This window comes from Zootoca vivipara, chromosome Z1 (genome assembly GCF_965207765.1).
Source record: "Zootoca vivipara chromosome Z1, rZooViv2.hap1.1, whole genome shotgun sequence".
NCBI lineage: Eukaryota > Metazoa > Chordata > Lepidosauria > Squamata > Lacertidae > Zootoca > Zootoca vivipara.
The window spans coordinates 53,798,627-53,817,651 of record NC_142583.1 but is presented as its reverse complement, the minus strand read 5'-3'; the positions used below and the strand labels follow the sequence as shown (position 1 = coordinate 53,817,651).

General features: G+C 45.4%; 1 protein-coding gene across 4 annotated transcripts in view; it reads right to left on the bottom strand.

Annotated features, from left to right (window-relative positions):
- Window positions 1–3,043: 3,043 nt before the first annotated feature.
- Window positions 3,044–19,025, bottom strand: part of CENPE (centromere protein E) — a 40,435-nt gene continuing 24,453 nt past the window's right edge. For all 4 annotated transcript variants that reach the window (XM_060278483.2, XM_035112329.3, XM_060278482.2 and 1 more), the window contains 13 exons: window positions 18,790–18,948; window positions 17,860–18,078; window positions 15,503–16,393; window positions 14,646–14,948; window positions 14,031–14,333; window positions 13,400–13,558; window positions 12,833–13,015; window positions 11,371–11,571; window positions 9,000–9,109; window positions 8,235–8,332; window positions 7,113–7,275; window positions 4,900–5,255; window positions 3,044–3,261 (listed from right to left, as the gene is read on the bottom strand). In XM_060278483.2, the coding sequence (XP_060134466.2) occupies window positions 3,146–3,261; window positions 4,900–5,255; window positions 7,113–7,275; window positions 8,235–8,332; window positions 9,000–9,109; window positions 11,371–11,571; window positions 12,833–13,015; window positions 13,400–13,558; window positions 14,031–14,333; window positions 14,646–14,948; window positions 15,503–16,393; window positions 17,860–18,078; window positions 18,790–18,948 (3,261 nt within the window). In that variant the 3' untranslated portion in view covers window positions 3,044–3,145. The remainder of the gene's footprint in view (window positions 3,262–4,899; window positions 5,256–7,112; window positions 7,276–8,234; window positions 8,333–8,999; window positions 9,110–11,370; window positions 11,572–12,832; window positions 13,016–13,399; window positions 13,559–14,030; window positions 14,334–14,645; window positions 14,949–15,502; window positions 16,394–17,859; window positions 18,079–18,789; window positions 18,949–19,025) is intronic.

Sequence of the window (19,025 nt, the reverse complement as noted above, 5' to 3'; positions counted from 1 at the left end):
TATTAATATTGGCAGTTGCCAGCTATACTAAGGAGAATCTCAGGGAATGCAGACCATGCTGAGCGTTGTGTAAACCATCAGAAAAAAGGAAGCTTATTTCTATACCAGGTAAATTCATTTACCTCACAAGGAAACAAGCAGATTCTGCAACTTGCATACACTTTGGCAAACATCCACATGTATTTTGCCTATGCCCATCTGCATACCAAATTAAAATCTTGCTTAGGCCTTGCTTCCAATATTTATCAGCAATTTACAGTCATACATTATCATCTAGAACAGAGGTTCTCAAATTGTGGTTCATTCCGGTGGTCTGCCTTAATAATTCACTTAAATTTTTAATTGTAATTTTTGTTGGTTTTTTTATGCCCCATGTTGTAGTTTAAGGTATTACAATGAATGAAACACAGGAAATAAAAGCGACAATAAAAATGCCATTGAAGATCATACATTGTCTCATCGCAGCATGTTACAATGGCTACAACAGGCTGAAAAGCCATTAAATGGTGCACAAAGACCCTCAGCAATTTTCAAGCGATCCATGGAAGTTTGGGAACCACTTAGAAACTTAAACAAAAATATGCATCTGTTTTGCCAACGGGACCCTGGAAGCTAACATGTGCTGTGGTAACCCTGAGTTGCCCGTCTTATCTAGGATTTAGACTTCGCGTATTTTTACTTCTTTAGAGGGAGGATGAACCAATATCAGTGGAGCTGTAATGCCAGCCAAACACTCAGGACAATAGCATTCTACCATAAGTTTAGCCTAAGGAAAACAGTGTTCATGGCATGCACAAGAGGCTCAGTGATATTCTACCTGCCATGTAATAGGGGAGAGGATCATGTTGCATAGTTTGTCCCATCTCAGCTGTGTGAAGGGCCTTATGCGTTCCTCAATGTGGATGCTATACCAGCTGCACTGGCTACCGGTGGAGTACAGGATCAGGTTTAAGGTGCTGGTTTTAACCTTTAAAGCCCTATATGGCCTATGGGACCGCCTCTCCTGGTATGCCCCATGGAGGACCTTACGGTCTGCAAATAACAACCTCCTAAAGATTCCGGGCCCCAGAGATCAGACTGGCCTCGACCAGAGCCAAGGCCTTTTCGACCGTGGCCCCGGCCTGGTGGAACACTCTCTCACAAGAGACTAGGGCCCTGCGGAATTTGACATCTTTCTGCAGGGCCTGCAAGACGGAGCTGTTCCGCCAGGTCTTTGGGCAGGGTTCAGTCGGACTCATTTTCTCCTTGTATAAGAACAAGCACGAAGGAGGTTCTCAGCCTGCTAACAGGTGCTTATAGTATCAGTGGAGACAGTTGGTAACCGCCTTCAATTTTAACCTGAAGATCGCCACTTATCCAGTTTAATTTTGTTTGAATTGTGGGATGCATCTTAATTTATTGATTGCTTGTTTTTATGCATTGTCTTACTTGTATGATGTTAGCTGCTCCTGGCTTTGGCCGGGGAGGGCGGGATATAAATAAAAATGATGATGATGATGATGAAGAGTTTGGATTTGATATCCCGCTTTATCACTACCCAAAGGAGTCTCAAAGCGGCTAATATTCTCCTTTCCCTTCCTCTCTCACAACAAACACTCTGTGAGGTGAGTGGGGCTGAGAGACTTCAAAGAAGTATGACTAGCCCAAGGTCACCCAGCAGCTGCATGTGGAGGAACGGGGATGCGAACCTGGTTCCCCGGATACTTGGGACCATCCCTTGCATGAACTGGCAGGGGAAACTGATGGATTCTCCTTGCTGTGGCAAGTGACTGAGGAGATAGCGAGGCTTTCAATGGGAAAATATTTGAGCAGAGGTTAAAGACTTCCTTTAACGGGATTTCTGCTTCAGGCTAACCATTTAACACTTTGCAAGACGGTTTGCTGGCCGAAGACCTTTGTTTAAAGCTCAGAGCTCTACAAACTGAGCCTATTTTATTCAGAAGCTTAAATGGAGCTAACCCCCCACAGAACAGTGCATAGTACTAGTTATGCACAAGGCTGGATTAATAACCCAAATCCAGGCCATCCGATCCAAATTCCAGCCCTTTGACTGCTATATCAGCTTTTGCCAGTTGAGGGATAAACTACAGCTGCCTACATTTTTGGACTCCCCTTGGAGATGTGGCTATGGAGTGGTTGTCATGATGAGCTCACACACGTCTCAATTTATCTCTGTACTACCACACTTTAGAAAGATGACTTCAGTTCCAACAACAGAAATATTTGTGCAAAGGCTGGACTGGATGAATCCCAAGCCGGAATTAAGATTGCCGGAAGAAATATCAACAACCTCAGATATGCTGATGACACCACCTTGATGGCAGAAAGTGAGGAGGAATTAAAGAACTTTTTAATGAGGGTGAAAGAGGAGAGCGCAAAATATGGTCTGAAGCTCAACATCAAAAAAACTAAGATCATGGCCACTGGTCCCATCACCTCCTGGCAAATAGAAGGAGAAGAAATGAGAGATTTTACTTTCTTGAGTTCCATGATCACTGCAGATGGTGACAGCAGTCACGAAATTAAAAGACGCCTGCTTCTTGGGAGAAAAGCAATGACAAACTTAGACAGCATCTTAAAAAGCAGAGACATCACCTTGCCGACAAAGGTCCATATGGTTAAAGCTATGGTTTTCCCAGTAGTGATGTATGGAAGTGAGAGCTGGACCATAAAGAAGGCTGATCGCCGAAGAATTGATGCTTTTGAATTTTGGTGCTGGAGGAGACTCTTGAGAGTCCCATGAACTGCAAACCTATCCATTCTGAAGGAAATCAGCCCTGAGTGCTCACTGGAAGGACAGATCATGAAGCTGAGGCTCCAATACTTTGGCCTCCTCATGAGAAGAGAAGACTCCCTGGAAAAGACCCTGATGCTGGGAAAGATTGAGGGCACAAGGAGAAGGGGACGATAGAGGACGAGATGGTTGGACAGTGTTCTTGAAGCTACCACCATGAGTCTGACCAAACTGCGGGAGGCAGTGGAAGACAGGAGTGCCTGGTGTACTCTGGTCCATGGGGTCACGAAGAATCAGACACAACTAAACAACAACATTATTTATTCTTTTAAAAACACATTAAAAGTATGAATAAGTCAAAAGAAGATGGAAATCTATTAATCAACCTGTGTCCACAAAATATTGAGAGAGCTATTGTGTCTTGCATTTAGAAGCATCATCATTGTTTGAAGCCGCAAACCACTGCTTAAAACTGTCTGTAGACTCTGCTGCTGTGTCAGTGGACTGGACACCTGAAGACTTTGTGCCTGTTGGAGAAAAGAATAGTGGGCATCTGTTTAAATAAAAATGGCTGCAATCAAGTACAGTACATGTTTTCAAGACACCTGTAATTATTAGAGACAACCAGAGGGCAAAACAATTGTTCAGAAGAGAATGACCATTTGTGGGTAGAGGGTTCTGGGGGCCTTTGTATAAAGCGTAGCACAACACACACCATTAATCGTTGTGACAACTGAAGCTCATATGCCCTACTAATTCAAAATGGCAATGAGCTGAACTTGTGTCATTTAATTTTGTTGGTGTGCTTTGTGTTAGATGTCCTGCAACTAAATCATGTCTCCTGTGCAGCTGAGAGCCATGCTTTGGAGGTGCGGAGATGAAAAACTGTACTAGGAGTGATGTTTAAGGAATTACACTGCCAAGGGTGGCAAACGTGGGCAGAAAGAGTGCACTGCAACTATGCTAAAAACAATGCTTAAGTGCTTCTAAGCAGTCGCCTCTCTCAAAAGATGTTGAGATTTGAGATTCATCCCAACCATAACAACCCCACTATATTTCAGACTTTGAAATATTAATTTAGTACAGCTGCTGACTCCAAGTTTAAAGAGTCACAGGCAGATATGATTTGTACCCGGCTCGGTATTACGTTTCCAAGTTGAACTCAAGTGCCAACAAATTGCTGTACTACAATGAATAGCAGCATGACTGAGTGAGCAATGGAAGAAGGAAACAAAGTCTGCTAGCTATTGCGTTACAAGATTCCAGAGCCTTTAAAACAGAATCAAAACTGCTCCAGCAAATGGCAAAGCGCAACACAACCCTGCACATCAGTGTACTGGGAGGACCTTGCAGCTTGCTTTAACGAAAGCAATTTTAACTACACACACCTGCTCCTCCCAGACCCTTGCACAGTCTTTCCTGCTTCTTGCTGTGGCATTGTGGCTATACTTTATCTCCACAGCATATGGGCAACTGTGGGCCAAAAGGCACACTGAACACTGGAATGCGAGAGATGGTGTAACTGCTATTGCTGGCTACTTTGGACCTACCAGAGCCACCTATTCTGAGTGTGCGTATGAGAAGTAACTGAAGTTATTATTGATTAGTCCTGCACTAAAGGTTATAGGGCACCCTTGAAGCACTTTACATGGCTGATCATGTGCCACTTTTCATGGGATTTGCATTTTTCTTAGAGGTTCTTCCCTTCCAGGTAGTATATTACAGCAAGGGAGAACAGACTTCAGGCTTGTGAGATCTACCTCTGTAAATAATAAACTTATTTACATCTCTAAAAAAACAATGGGGGGGGTTTGTAAACTACTCTGCGATCTTCGAATGAAGTGCGGTAGATAAATATTAATAAAAAATAATACCGCTGTGTTTTCTGAGAACCCCAACATCCACTAATTGTAACATGCATGAAAGAACATAGTGCCCCAAGCAGCTGCTAAACAAAGGATTTGTTCTGAGAAACAAGCCATTCCTGTGGTTCCTGCTTCATTTCGGCAGTATTTCCCCCCCCCCCTCAGTGAGTGAGGACACAGTTATTTCGTTGTTGCAGTTGTCCAGCTCCTGGAATTCATAAATCCTTGCCAATCTGCAGCAAATCTCCCAGAAGTTCTCAGTCTGCCTTCTGCACACCCCTGTATCACGCCATTACCTACCTTTAAAATCTCCTAAGTGAGTGTTATCAAAGAAGGTCGGACAGTTCAACAACACAGGAGCGGGCATGTCCAACGACAGACCTGGTTGCAAGGAGCGCACTCTACAGGGAGAAGATGGCAGCTCCGACCCAGAAGGAGGAGCAGTCTTCCTTGGTGATTTTAGCTGTTGCTCCTTGCTTGTGGGCTGCTGCCTCCTCAAGGGCCACTCCCTACAGGGGGAGGATGGCAGCTCCGACACAGAAGGAGGAGCCGTCTTCCTTGGTGATTTTAGCTGTTGCTCCTCACTTGTGGGCTGCTGTCTCCTCAAGGACCGCTCCTTCCATTTCCTAGCTTCCTCCTTCCAGAGCAGCTCATTTCTGGAACACAAAGGAGACACGCTGAAGAGAAGAGTCATTTTTGTGCTCTCAGCCTACAAAACCCACCTCTTACAAGTAGAGGGAAATATCTGGGATATAGCTTGGGTCATCTAGCACAACAGTGGGGAACCTCAGCCCTGGGAGTCAAAGGCAGCCCTCTCTGTAGACCTCTCTGCCTGGCCCTTGGCAATCTCCCCAGGACATTGGCCCTCCTTCCCACCCTTCTTGAATATTTTTGCCTGCCTGGAAGGCGTCCTTGCACTCTGATAAAGGCCTGGGGATGTGCAAGCGTGTTTAGAAATTAGTGTACAAAGGTAAAATTTCCATTCCTATTGCGCCACCCACTCCTGCTTCTGGACTTGCCCACCACTGGCATGTGACCCCTGGGAGGGAATGTGGCCCTCAGGCTGATCTACCTGAAGATATTCAGCTTGCTGCCACTGGAAGTCTTCTCATTCTAAATACTGCCTCCCATGAAATTCTGCACATGACTCTCTGCAGTGGCCTAGATGAGATCAGTCCTCTTGTCAGATATGTGATCGCTGCCTAAGATTTGAACTACTAGTTCCTATTTGGAGAAAGGAGCAAGCTAGCAATGGGAGGCCTGCTGCCAGGGCCCCTCTCTGGGAGAGATCAGACTCTGCTTCTAACGTCCCACCCCCTGAAACTGGTTTCCACCTCCGCCCCTTCCGAATAGAGGCAGCAGCACTATTTTAAAAACACCTCTAGCATGCCTTCATTCAAAACGATGCAAGCTAAGCCGCTGAGCTTTGGCCTGCTTACAAACTGACCTGTCGTGAACTGACACTGCAATCGACAAATGTATTCAATGGTATTGATTGGTTTTATATTGTATAGCTTGCCTTTCAACTCCAAGGAACACAAGGCAGCAGGCACGACTCTTCTCCCACACCCCTTTCCCTACTCACAACAGATCTGGGATATAGCTTGGGTCAAGAGGTCACAACTGAACATTGTGGCCGAGTGCAGATTTGTAAATGGGAAAAAAGCATTCCTCCTAAATTCATGCTAAAAGTGGTCTCCTAGGTAAAGGGACCCCCGACCATTAGGTCCAGTCGTGACCGACTCTGGGGTTGCAGCGCTCATCTCACATGATTGGCTGAGGGAGCCGGCGTACAGCTTCCAGGTCATGTGGCCAGCACAACAAAGCCGTTTCTGGCAAACCAGAGCAGCACATGGAAACGCCGTTTACCTTCCTGCTGTAGCGGTACCTATTTATCTACTTGCATTTTGACGTGCTTTCGAACTGCTAGGTTGGCAGGAGCTGGGACCAAGCAACGGGAGCTCACCCCGTCGCAGGGATTTGAACCGCCGACCTTCTGATCAGCAAGCCCTAGGCTCTGTGGTTTAACCCACAGCGCCACCTACGCCTCATTAGGTAAAGACACCTAAATGGAATGTGCTACACTTTTGGTCCCCAACTTGTCACTTGTGGGCACCATAGTGCCCCCTAACACACACACAAGTGCTCACCAAGGCTGTAGATTATTTCTTTGGGTGGGGGCACAGAGGTGTTATTCATACTGGGGTGAGCTCTGTGAAATGGGTATTTTGTGGTGTGCACAAGAACTTTAGACATCCACATGTGTCCTGGTGGCCCAGAAAGGTTGGGGACCCCCATGCCAAGGCTTGGCACATTCTGATAATCAGCCACATACTGTGGTTCACCAGGCCATACTGTGGTCCAAGGCAGGCTGGCAGCTTAGGATTCTGTGATTCATGGCCTACCAAACTTATGCACAAGCATATTTGTCTCGACAGAAATGCCACTGTTAAGAGCGTCACATGCAACTGATAATGGGAGAAGAACGATTCCAGATGAACCTTAGGGCTTACTTTAACATAATCTCCAGTTTTTTCTTCAGTTGAGCATGTTCCTTTTCCAGTTTCGCATGCTCAGATTTCAGCACAAGAAGCTGGGTACTTTGTACTATTCCACTTCCACCGCCGCAAGTAATCGCTAGTGGTGCCTGAGAATTGTCTTTGTGCGATGCTATTACTGAAAAAGAGAGTAAACGAAAGGAGCCTGTTAAAAACTAAAAACATCACAGTGACTGACTGAAGCAAACAACACGAATGGTTGGATGGTAACTGTACCATTTAAGAACTCTGCTATGCCTATGTGTGCCAGTATCCCAGGTTTGCAGAGGTGCCTGGAAGGTGGGGATGCATATATCCTTAATACTGAATACACCCTTTTCCAAGCCAGCAGAGAGAGACTAGAACAGGCATCCCCAAACTGCGGCCCTCCAAATGTTTTGGCCTACAACTCCCATGATCCCTAGTTAATAGGACCAGTGATGGGAATTGTAGTCCAAAACATCTGGAGAGCCGAAGTTTGGGGGTGCCTGGACTAGAAGATTAATCAAAGATACAAATTTACCAGTACAAGGTATATAGGTTCAGGTTGGGCATTTTAGCACAGAATTCTCAACTTCCAAAATTAAAGAACTCTATAAAATCCTGGATAATTCAATTGTTAAAGTAAGATTCAATTTAAAAAATACCGATTTTACAATCAAATCAAAATAAGCATTGCATCACATTTCAAGGGAAGCTTTATCAGTTGGTTTCACAGTAATTGTAAGTACTTTGGAGACACATAATGGAATCTGTGAATACTAGCCTTACAGAGATGAAATGCTCGCTTTTCTTGTTAGACATCTTTTATTTATTGTGCTCCATAAATCAGAATAGTAAAAGAGGCCTTTTTAACGATTGCCCATTTGGCCCTTTGCAGCATGGGGTCGCATTTCCTTGGTGGTAAACCTTTTGGAGGCTGCACCCCAGTGGCAAGAACGGCCAGTGGAAAAAACGGGCAAGATCAGAGGCGTGACTTGGAGAGGCCTAGAAGGCCACATTTGATCCCCAGGCCTGAGGTTCCACCCCCTGATCTACAACTTAAAAACACAGTTGATACAGTCAGAATATGACTTTGCTCAATTGATATCTGCTTACCAGTCATATCCTGCTCTTGTTGGACTCTGCGAAGTTCTTCCCTGAGTTTTCTCAACTGCTCCTCTCTGTGCTCCACGAGAGCTTTTGCATTAGCCATTCTGGAAAAGGAATTGATTCTTCAACTTTTTTATAAAAAAGAAAAATAAATCAAGGCTGCAATCCCTCTCCCACCTCAAAGCCATAACTATACCTGGGAGCATGCACCATTTAACACTGTGGGGCTTCCTTCTAAATAGGTATGCATAGGGTTGCACTGCAAAGGTGTTGTTAAGTACCTATGAAAAGCCCAGCTGGATTGAAGACAAAGGCCTCTTCGTTTCCCACTGTGGGAAATTTATTGACATAAAACTGGAGTCAACCAAGGGCCAAGCTGTGCTTCATCAAAAAGCAACATACAAACTTTAAATACTAATTTATTTAACACATGTTTTCAGAGGCCATTATTTCCAATTGGCATTTGAGGAAGAGAAGAATCAGACAGCAATAACTGCTACCTCCACTCACTGCTGCTCTCACCAGCTAGATGGGGCACCTCCTCCCCATCAGTTCCATTTGCCCCTTAAAGAACAGACAAGAGGGCCACCTGCTTAGGGACCAATGTTGTCAACTAGGCTCCCCTGAGTTAAGGAGCCAGTGGAGTCCAGCTTAAGCCACAGAAGTCCAAGCCCCAATCCTGTAAGGCTAATGATTTCCAGGGAAATTGGATCTCAAGACTATTATTCAGGGGCCACCAAAGAAAAGTCAGCTAAGTAAAACGGGTCTTACTCTTGATCAAAATATTTGCACTGCTTCATTCTTGCCATGTCTGCTTTAGCAAGCTGAGTTTTGAGGTCCTCGATTTCGTCCTTGTTCGATTGAGCACCTTCAAGTTTGGCCTAAAATTAAAAGGGAGGCAAGAAGACGTCTAAGCAGGAGGGGAAGAGTTGCTACGCACCCTTGGCAAGCAAGCTATTCTCGAAAGCTACAGACAATGGCTAAAAATCACCAACAGTTTCCAGATGAGAACAGGCTACCAGAGACACTTCTGGTTGATTGCGAAGCTGTGAGCAAGCGGGATTCAGCCCTTGGGGGGAGAATCCAGCTTTTTTTAGGGGGGAGGGGTTTTTGTGTGGGCGCTGCAAGCCCCCCAAAACCTCAGAATATATGAAATATTGCAGATAAAACTTATGAAAAGGACTAGTAGTTATGGAAGTAAAAGTAATAGTGAAAAATGAAATGCTGGACTAAGTGAGATCGAAAATCACTAGACGTAGTTGATGGAAGTCCAAAAAATATTGTATAAGATGTTATGTGGAGTTTGGAAAATATATGTGTAAAAAATCATATATGAGAACAGGCTACCAGTTTTACAGTAGCAGCAGCAACTTCCTCCTACTAGTCAAGATTAAGAATTATTCATTTAAGTAAACTTCCAGCCTCACACTTGGGTTCAAGCGCTTTGGCTAAGGGTACCATATCTGCCAGGGACGCAGGTGGCGCTGTGGGTTAAACCACAGAGCCTAGGGCTTTGCCAATCAGAAGGTCGGCGGTTCAAATCCCTGTGATGGGGTGAGCTCCCGTTGCTCGGTCCCTGCTCCTGCCAACCTAGCAGTTTGAAAGCACGTCAAGGTGCTACAGCGGGAAGGTAAACGGCATTTCCGAGTGCTGCTCTGGTTTGCCAGAAGAAGCTTTGTCATTCTGGCCACATGACCTGGAAGCTGTATGCCGGCTCCCTCAGCCAATAAAGCAAGATGAGCGCCGCAACTCCAGAGTCGGCCACGACTGGACCTAATGGTCAGGGGTCCCTTTACCTTTTACTATATCTGCCACCATATACAAGGTACAACACATTCTTGTGTTTCGCATGGATTTATGAAAAGCCAGTGTTGATTCGTGGTTAGAGCAGGGGTGGGAAGCTGCTCTGCTGGAAGCATGAGCCACTTACCTGTCAATCACGTTATGAAAAACACTGTCCACAAAGCAAAAATGAATTTAAAACCATGCCTGCAATTGGACAAAGCCAGAGTGGTGCATGTTCTAGTTAACTCCTGCTTGGATTACTGCAACATGCTCTATGTGGGGCTACCTTTGATGGTGACCTGGAAACTACAACTAATCCAGAATGCGGCAGCTAGACTGGTGACTGGGAATGGATGTCGAGACCATATAACACCGGTCCTGAAAGACCTACATTAGCTCCCAGTATGTATCCAAGCACAATTCAAAGTGTTGGTGTTGTCCTTTAAAGCCCTAAACACCCTTGGTCCAATATACCCGAAGGAGCGTCTCCACCCCCATCAGTCCAAATACTGAGGATCTTCTGGCCGTTCCCTCACTGTGAGAAGTGAAGCTACAGAGAACCAGGCAGAGGGCCTTCTCGGTAGTGGCGCCCGCCCTGTGGAATGCCCTCCCATCAGATGTCAAAGAAATAAGCAACTATCTGACTTTTAGAAGACACTTGAAGGCAGCCCTGTTTAGCGATTGCTTATTATTATTATTATTATTATTATTATTATTATTATTATTATTATTATTCTACTGGGAGCTGCCCAGAGTGGCTGGGGAAACCCAGCCAGAAGGGCGGGGTATAAATAATAAATTATATTATTATTTATTATTATTATTAATAGGAGAATTCCTGGGTGCAGCTGATCCCAGTAGGGCTTGCTGAGCAACACTCTCAAATAACAACCAGGGACCCACTTTGAGCTTCTGGCTGGTCCTTTCCAGTTGCATCTATCTGCCCCCACATCCAGCAGCACATAACATTTGGTGTGGGGCAGACGGCATGATTTGGGGAAAGACAGCCTCGTGGGCCAAACTGGGACCCCTGCTGGGTCTAATCTGGCCTGCGGGGCAGAGGTTCACAATGCTTGGGTTTGAGTGCTGGCTTTGGACCAGGGAGATCAAGGTTCAAACCCCCATTTAGCCATGAAGCTCACTGGGTCACCTTGGGCCACTTACTATCTGTGAACCTAACAGCATGGGGATAAAATGGAGGTGGAGGAAGACATGCATGCTGCCTGGAGCAGATCGGGAGAAAGGTGAGTGGAGGGAACATAAAATGTTGTAACGAATGTAACCCAATATTTGGAGAAGCTTCACTTCCATCTGGAATAGAAAGCATGAAAATGGCTCTTAGGAAGTCAGTGCATACCTTGAGAGTTTGTTGCTCCTCAAGTGCACTTCTTAGGCTGTTCTCCTTCTCCTTTAATACAGCCCCAAGACGTACCACATCATTCTTGGATGCTCGCAGTTTAAGCTCCATTGCCAACTGGGCTTTCTTTTCCCTTTCCTGGAAATTTCTTCTCGATTCTCCCATAGCATTTTCGAGCTGCTGGATTTTCAGCTTCAGACTCTAGAGAGGAACAGCAGTTAGAGGCATCACTGATGACAATTGAAAATGCCATTTGAACAAGTGTGTCCCCATGCTGTTGACAACCACTTCCCTTAAGTTACTAAACCAGAGTCTAGAACAGAGGTGGGGAAAAACTGACCTAATGCCACCGTGATGTTGGGTGAGGTTACGCTTTGAAGTCCTGATCTTTGGGACTTCGAAGCACAGCAAAGAACTTTCAAACGGCCCTTTTGGATGCATCCCTGCACTGCTTCTTAGGTGTAGTTTCTTCAGTATTGCATTAAGCACTTCAAACTTGCAATGAAGCAGCAGCAGCAGCATGAGGCTGTTTGAAAGCCCTTTCCCTCAAACACCTCCCTGCTGCTCCTGAAACCTCTTTCAAGCAGAGACTTAGTGAGGGTCTTTGTTTGGGAAAAGGCTTTGTGACAGCCCCACATTGTTCTGTAAACCTCCAGTTTTCAGGGAACAGCATTAGGAGCGAAAAGTGGTATCCCCTGAATGTATGATGTAAGGCAGGTGGGCTGAGGCTCCCCAAAAATGGCCTTGTGCACCACATGTGATGTCCTGGTTGGCCACATTTGGTCCACAGGCCAGATGCTCCCAACCCCTGATCTAAAAGGTATTTCATAGATCTCACAGAATCATAGAGTTGGAAGGGAGTGAGACCCCAAGAATCATCTAGTTCAACCCCTACAATGCCCTTACTGTCCCTTACTGGGATCGAACCTGAAACCGTGGCACTGCCAACACCACGTTCCAACCGACTGAGCTACCCAGCCTTGTTCATAGCAACTCAAAATATTTCTCAGAATGCCAGACTTTTAAAAAGGAAGGATGACCTAACAACAATACAGGTGATCGGGGGGAGGACGACGACACACCCACTCTTTGTACCCCCAGCCTCACACAGGAGTTACATATTTCCTCTGTTTCCCCCACCTGAGTATGCATGAGAACACAGCATCCAGTTTGCCCACTTTCTCAATCGGCAGCAAACAAAAACAAAGTCGGGCAAAGAAAACAACACGAGGTAGCTTTTGCATTTGGTAGACTTCAAGGGAGGTGATGCTGGGCTGCAGCAGTCGCACACACCCTACAACATCTGGGCCTGGCACCCATCACTACGTTTAACGGGATTAGCTTCTTTCACACAAGAGCCAACCCCAGTGAAAGTCACACTAAGCAAATCCTCAAAAGATACGCATCAATGTGTCCTCTCGCAGTCCTGAGAAAAACCAGAGTAAGATAAATAAAAGCACACCTTCTGTTCTTCTTCCATTGCTTTTAATTTATTCCCCAATTTAGAGTTTTCTTCTTCCAAGGCAAGATTAGCAGCAGCACAATGTGTTTGCTCTTCTTTCAGTATATTCAATTCTAGGAGCAGTTCTTGGCTTCGGTCCTTAGATGCTTTCAGGGCAGCTTCAGCTTCTCGGCAGTACTCGGCCTGTTTAGTATATAGAGATTGAGATTGAAGTAAGGCCTGCAATGCAACATCATTCATATGGATGAATCATGATCTGCTCCAGGCTTTTGGCTGAACAGCAAGTTAAAATGCTTTAAGTAAGAAATAATAGCTTAACTGCCACCAATACAGGAAAGATCCCACAATAATATCCCATGTATTTTTGTTCTGAAAGATGTCATCTTATTCTGTTTTTTTTAAGCTCCCAAGCACTGAAGTTGAAAAACAGTATAAATGGCCCTTTCTCTCACAATGAAAAACCTTTGCTACTGTGAGCTTTATTTTTAAGTAAGAATTAATGAGAAGGAAGGTGGCCCATTTTGAATACTCAAATGTTATTTTAAAAAATAGCAAGCATTTTCTTACTTCTCTCTTCTGTTGATCAGTTGTCTGGTTCAGTATCTCCTGAAGTTCTGAGGCCCGAGAATTCTCATCTAAGATCCTTCCTTCCGGTTCCTCTGCCATTCCACTAGCTCCTTCCCTATGGCTAATGCTAAGCTCGAGTTGTTCTTGCAGCTTCAGATTCTTTAAGGACAGAACAACCACCATGCACTGTTAAGCCACCAATAGTCGTTTGTGTTCATGGTTTTTCTACAATATCACAAAGGTCTCTCTCTTAAAAAAAAGGGGTGGGAACTTCCAGACCAGGGGCCTCATTAGGTCTGGCAGGCCTTCCCATCTGGACCATGAGAGAGTTTCAGCCACACGGTGCCCACCTGTCTTCTACCTGACACCCCATACACATGCCAGGTGTGCAGCAGGTAGACACAGGTAGGCTGAAAGGGTTTGCAGACACTGGTGATTTGCTCATCCAGTTTGATTTCAAACTGTGCGGGGAGAAAATGGGTCAACTGATTAATGTCAGGCAATTGACAGCTGGGAAACCCCCCCCCCCCATTAATATGTCACATGCAGTGTGTGGAAGATATGGATCTTGTCCACTGATTGCATCTCATTCACTGCTGTTGGTCTAAAGGTGTTAAAAATGGACTCTTACATTTGCAACCATCTTCTCTACGCTCTTGCCAAGGCGGTGGATGGTCCGGATCATGTTCTCCTTCTCAGTTTGAAGAGCATCTACTGCGGTCTTCAAATCCCCCTTTTCCCGATTTACAGTGTTGAAGTCCTGCATGGCACTGTGAAGCTTCTGAAGCAATTCTGCTTTCTCCTTCTCCGTGGTTTCTGTCTTGGACTTCAATTGCTCCATCTCATTCAGACGTTCAGCAGCCGCCCGACTCTGCTCTTCCCTCGACTCAAGCAGTTGACTCAGGTCAAGATTCTTTTCTTCTAGCTGTTGGACCTGAGTCAGGTTTTATATAAAGAGAAACACTAATCAAGCAAGTTCTGCTTTCTTACTCAGTTTTATGAAGAGTTTACCTTAAATAGTAGAACCTGGAGCTCCTATTCCCTAGTGCCCAAACCCTTCTCCAAGTTGCCATATGTTGGAGCAAAAAGACCCATCCCCTGCCACTAGATTTGAAGCAGAAGCCTTCCCTCAATAGCTTACAAATCCTCCTCTTCCCATATTTAAGGTCAGGCTTTAGACCACCAGCTTCATTTCCACTTCACCAGCTGTTACTTTGCCACCATTTTGTGGCCCACGGCTACTTACCTTTGAAGTAGTTGCTTCCAGAAGTCTCTTGAGCAACTCACTCTCAGTTTGGAGAGCTTCCCACTTCTGCTTTAGTGCATCCATCTCCTGGGTTAGGGATTTTCTCTCTTCTTCGCTGCTGTGAAGCCTTTGCACCATTTCCAACTTCTCCATCTTTTCAGCCTCGAGTTCAGATTCTCTGGCCTTAAGATCTGCATCCAGCTGCTTCATGACACTCTGTTTCTGCTGGGCTTCGCAAAGCTGTTCTTTCAGTCCGAGTAGCTTCTCTAGCGCTCTCTCGTCGTCTTGCCGCTTAAGAGAAAGCTTTCATGGGTTCAAAATTAACAGTTTCAGAACCCTGCCACTTTTCAAGATCAGTCTCATTTCTGACAAACCATGCGTCCCTTATGGCCCCAGGGCCTGTCCACTCCTAGCCTCAAGCTTTTTTACTCTCACCATGGTGTGATATAAGAATTACTTTCCCCCCACAGTGTGTTGGGAGGGTGTGTGCACAACCTAGAGGCCCATTCCCCATTTCACCCTGGTAATATTCTGGAAACAAACATGCATCTGAACAGGCTCCTGGCTTCACACGGGCATGCACAACACTTCCCCAGTCTGTGCACATTATTTGGTCTATGAAAATCTGCTCTCGATTCCTAGAACTGTAATTAACTTGTGATGGTAGGATATCCAACTGGTAAAAGTTTCTGGCTTACTTTCCCCTTCCATTAAAAGACCAGCACAATTATGAAAGTGCAAGCTATAAAAAGGGAAGGAAAGGTTGGTTGGCAGATGCACTTTTGCAATTTTACAAAAATCAATAAACTGTAAATAGTAAAAAAGAAAAATGAACTTAATAAAAACTATTATTTTACCATTGATTTCGCTGCTTGCATCTCTTCCTTGATGAGATCCCTCTCTACTTGGAGAGCATCCAATTTGTCCTTCAGGAAATCTCGCTCCTGGGTCAAGGCTCTCATTGCTTCTTCATGCTCATGAAGCACCTCTGTTTCAGCCTCTTCTTTGGCAAGCTTCCCCTGTTCTTGGAGAACATCCAGCTTCCTTCTCAAATCATCTCGTTCCTGGATTAAGAGTTCCATTGCTCCTTCATGCTCATGAAGCTTCTGAATCTCTTCCTTAACAAGATCCCTCTCTATTTGAACAGTATCCAGCTTCCTCCTCAGTTCATCTCGTTCCTGGATTAAGAGTTCCATTGCTCCTTCATGCTCATGAAGCTTCTGAATCTCTCCCTTAACAAGATCCCTCTCTATTTGAACAGTATCCAGCTTCCTCCTCAGTTCATCTCGTTCCTGAATTAAGGCTCCCGTTGCTTCTTCATGCTCATGAAGCTTCTGAATCTCTTCCTTAACAAGATCCCTCTCTATTTGAACAGTATCCAGCTTCCTCCTCAGTTCATCTAGTTCTTGAATTAAGGCTCCCGTTGCTTCTTCAAGCTTCTGAGCTGCATCTGCTCCAATCTTTTCCTTGATGAGATCCCTCTCTATTTGGAGAGAACCCACAATGTCCTTCAAATTATCTCGTTCTTGCATTATCGCTTTCATCGCTTCCTCCTGCTCATGAAGTTTCTGAGTTACTGTCAGCTTGTCCATTACCTCCGCTTCAATTCTAGACTCACTGGCTTCTAATTGGTCCCTCAGTTGTTCCATTTCACTCAACTTCTCTAGAGCTTGGCAGAGTTCTTCTTTCATATGAAGTCTATCTTCTTCAGTGTCTCCTATTTGCAGCTCTTGGATCTTGCTAGGTGGCTGAAGAAAAGGAAAATGGGCAAGATGTCAGTGATGTGCTCTAGCTCTGCAAGTATCAATATTCTAACTTTATCCCAAAAATGTTATAAGAACCTTTAGCACACCATGTAGTCAGTTCTTTGAATTCTTCTAAACTTGCTTGCAAAAAGCCGTTTCAGCTATTTAAAGTTTATCTAAAATTATGGGCTGAAACTTTTAAAAATTCCATTTAAAATATCAAAGACTAACTTTATCAGTTTCTCTCAAAGACAGGCTCCAACTTGTGTCTGACCATCTGTGCACATCACTGTTAAGTCATGACTTACTGTAGAAGAGCCAGGGGCGTAGGAAGAGGGGGGCAATGGGAGTTTGCCACCCCCGGCAGCGCGATCCCAGTAGGGTGCCATTGCGGCTGTCCCTGCCCCCAGAACGCACACCACGCCCCTGCGGGTGGTGCACCACGCCCCTAGAACGTGTGCCACGTCCTTGCAGGCGGCGCGCCACGCCCATGCGGGCAGCACACTCCGCCCCCGGGATGCACGCCAGCCCCGCCCCCGCCTGCTCTCTGCCCCCGGTGCCGGAGCATGAAGCTCTGCCCCTGAGATGAGCAAATTATGTCTTCTTTGCTCCTCTCTGCTAGTGCTGGGGTAAGGGAAAACAAACCATGACGATAAACCAAGGTTTGTTTTTGGTGTACCAATCATGGTTTGTTTGTGGTTTGTTTTACTCCAATTTCCAGTTTGTTTGTGCACAGTAAGCCTTGGGTTATGGCTTGACATGACACTAAAATGCCCACCTGTAATACACAAATACCCAGGTGGTGCTGTGGTTAAACCACTGAGCCTAGGGCTTGCCGATCAGAAGGTTGGCGGTTCGAATCCCTGTGATGGGGTGAGCTCCCGTTGCTTGGTTCCAGCTCCTGCCAACCTAGCAGTTCGAAAGCACGTCAAAATGCAAGTAGATAAATAGGAACCGCTACAGCGGGAAGGTAAACGGAGTTTCCATGTGCTGCTCTGGTTTGCCAGAAGCGGCTTTGTCATGCTGGCCATATGACCTGGAAGCTATACGCCGGCTCCCTCGGCCAATCATGCGAGATGAGCGCGCAACCCCAGAGTCGGTCACGACTGGACATAATGGTCAGGGGTCCCTTTACCTTTACCTAATACACAAATACAGGTGTACCCCTGTAATTCACAACTGCCTTGCAGAATATCTTTGGGAGAAGAAAAGGCTAAGGAGTAAACCCTACACAAATCTGGAGTGGAGTCCCTAAGATGGCTGGATAGTGCCTTGCATGCCTCCTGCTGACAACTCCTGTTACCATGTTGGTGCTAAACGTATTGCTCTGCTTCTCTTTGGACCACATCAGTGAGGCCTAGGCTTGCTCCCAGGGAGGTCACTTCTGTGTGTTAACAGTGCGATTTGACTTAACCCCATTGCCTCTCAGGACAGATTGATGCCAACAACAAGCAATACACAACAATTACCAGCTGACTGCTTTCCAGGTCCCAGTTCTTCTGCTCTTGCAGACTCTCCAGTTGTTGCTTTAGCAAAGACTTCTCTTGCTCAAGAGACAAGATTTTCTCCTTCATTGACTGAAGCTGGTTATTTTCCTCCAGCTTGATTTCCTCTGCATCCCTTTCTCCTCCAGTTAACAGATTTTTCTCTGTGTTGAGGTAGTCCAAGTGCTCTGTTAACTTTAATATCTACAAGATGAAACACAACATTTTTTTTCTACTCTAGAAAATGTTTCATTCAAGGCAGGTGAACGAACAGTGATCAACAATCCAGTGCAGAACATTCAGAGGTGTTTGGCAAGAAGAAGAGGGCAGTGCTAGAACAGCCCTGCTGAATCAGACCAAGAGGCTTCTTGACTCCAGAATCCTCTTTTCCTGTAGCAGCCAACCAGATGCCTCTGCAGAGCAGGGTATGAGGGCATTAGCCCCCTTATTCTCCAGCAACCAGCATTCAGAAAATTGGTGCCTCTGATGCTCTGATTCACACTCAAACTAAAAAGGGCCACAGCTCAGCGACAGAACAATTGTCTTGCACTCAGAAGGTCCCAGAATTAATCCCCAGCATTTCTAGAGAGGGCTGAGAATGTCCTCTGTCCCAAAACCTGGAAAGCCACTTCCAGTCAGCAAAGACAATAATGAGCTACATGGACTAAGGATCAAGATTATACAGGGCATTTCTTATGCTCCTAATTATGCTCCAACCTAGACCAGTGTTTCTCAACCAGTGTGCCTCCAGATGTTTTGGGACTACAACTCCCATCATCCCTAGCTATCAAGACCAGTGGTCAGGAATGATGGGAGTTGTAGTCCCAAAATATCTGGAGGCACACTGGTTGAGAAACACTGACCTAGACCAATAAACTCTGCCCGATGTCCCTTTGCAACTGAGACAGATGTTACCTGTTGCTTCTGTTCTTCAATAGTGGCCCCTAGAGATTCTTTAACACTTGAAATCTGTGATTCTCTCTCCACAATGGCTTCTTTCAGTTCTTTAATTTGCTTCTCAGAATGCTTCAGAGAATTTTGCGCACTTCTCAGTTCTTCTTGGGATTCAATGTTCTTTTACATTAAAAACAAAAGAGAGATACGTGCATTAGAGTTCGCCTGACCTACACTTCCTTGCAGTAGTGCTATGA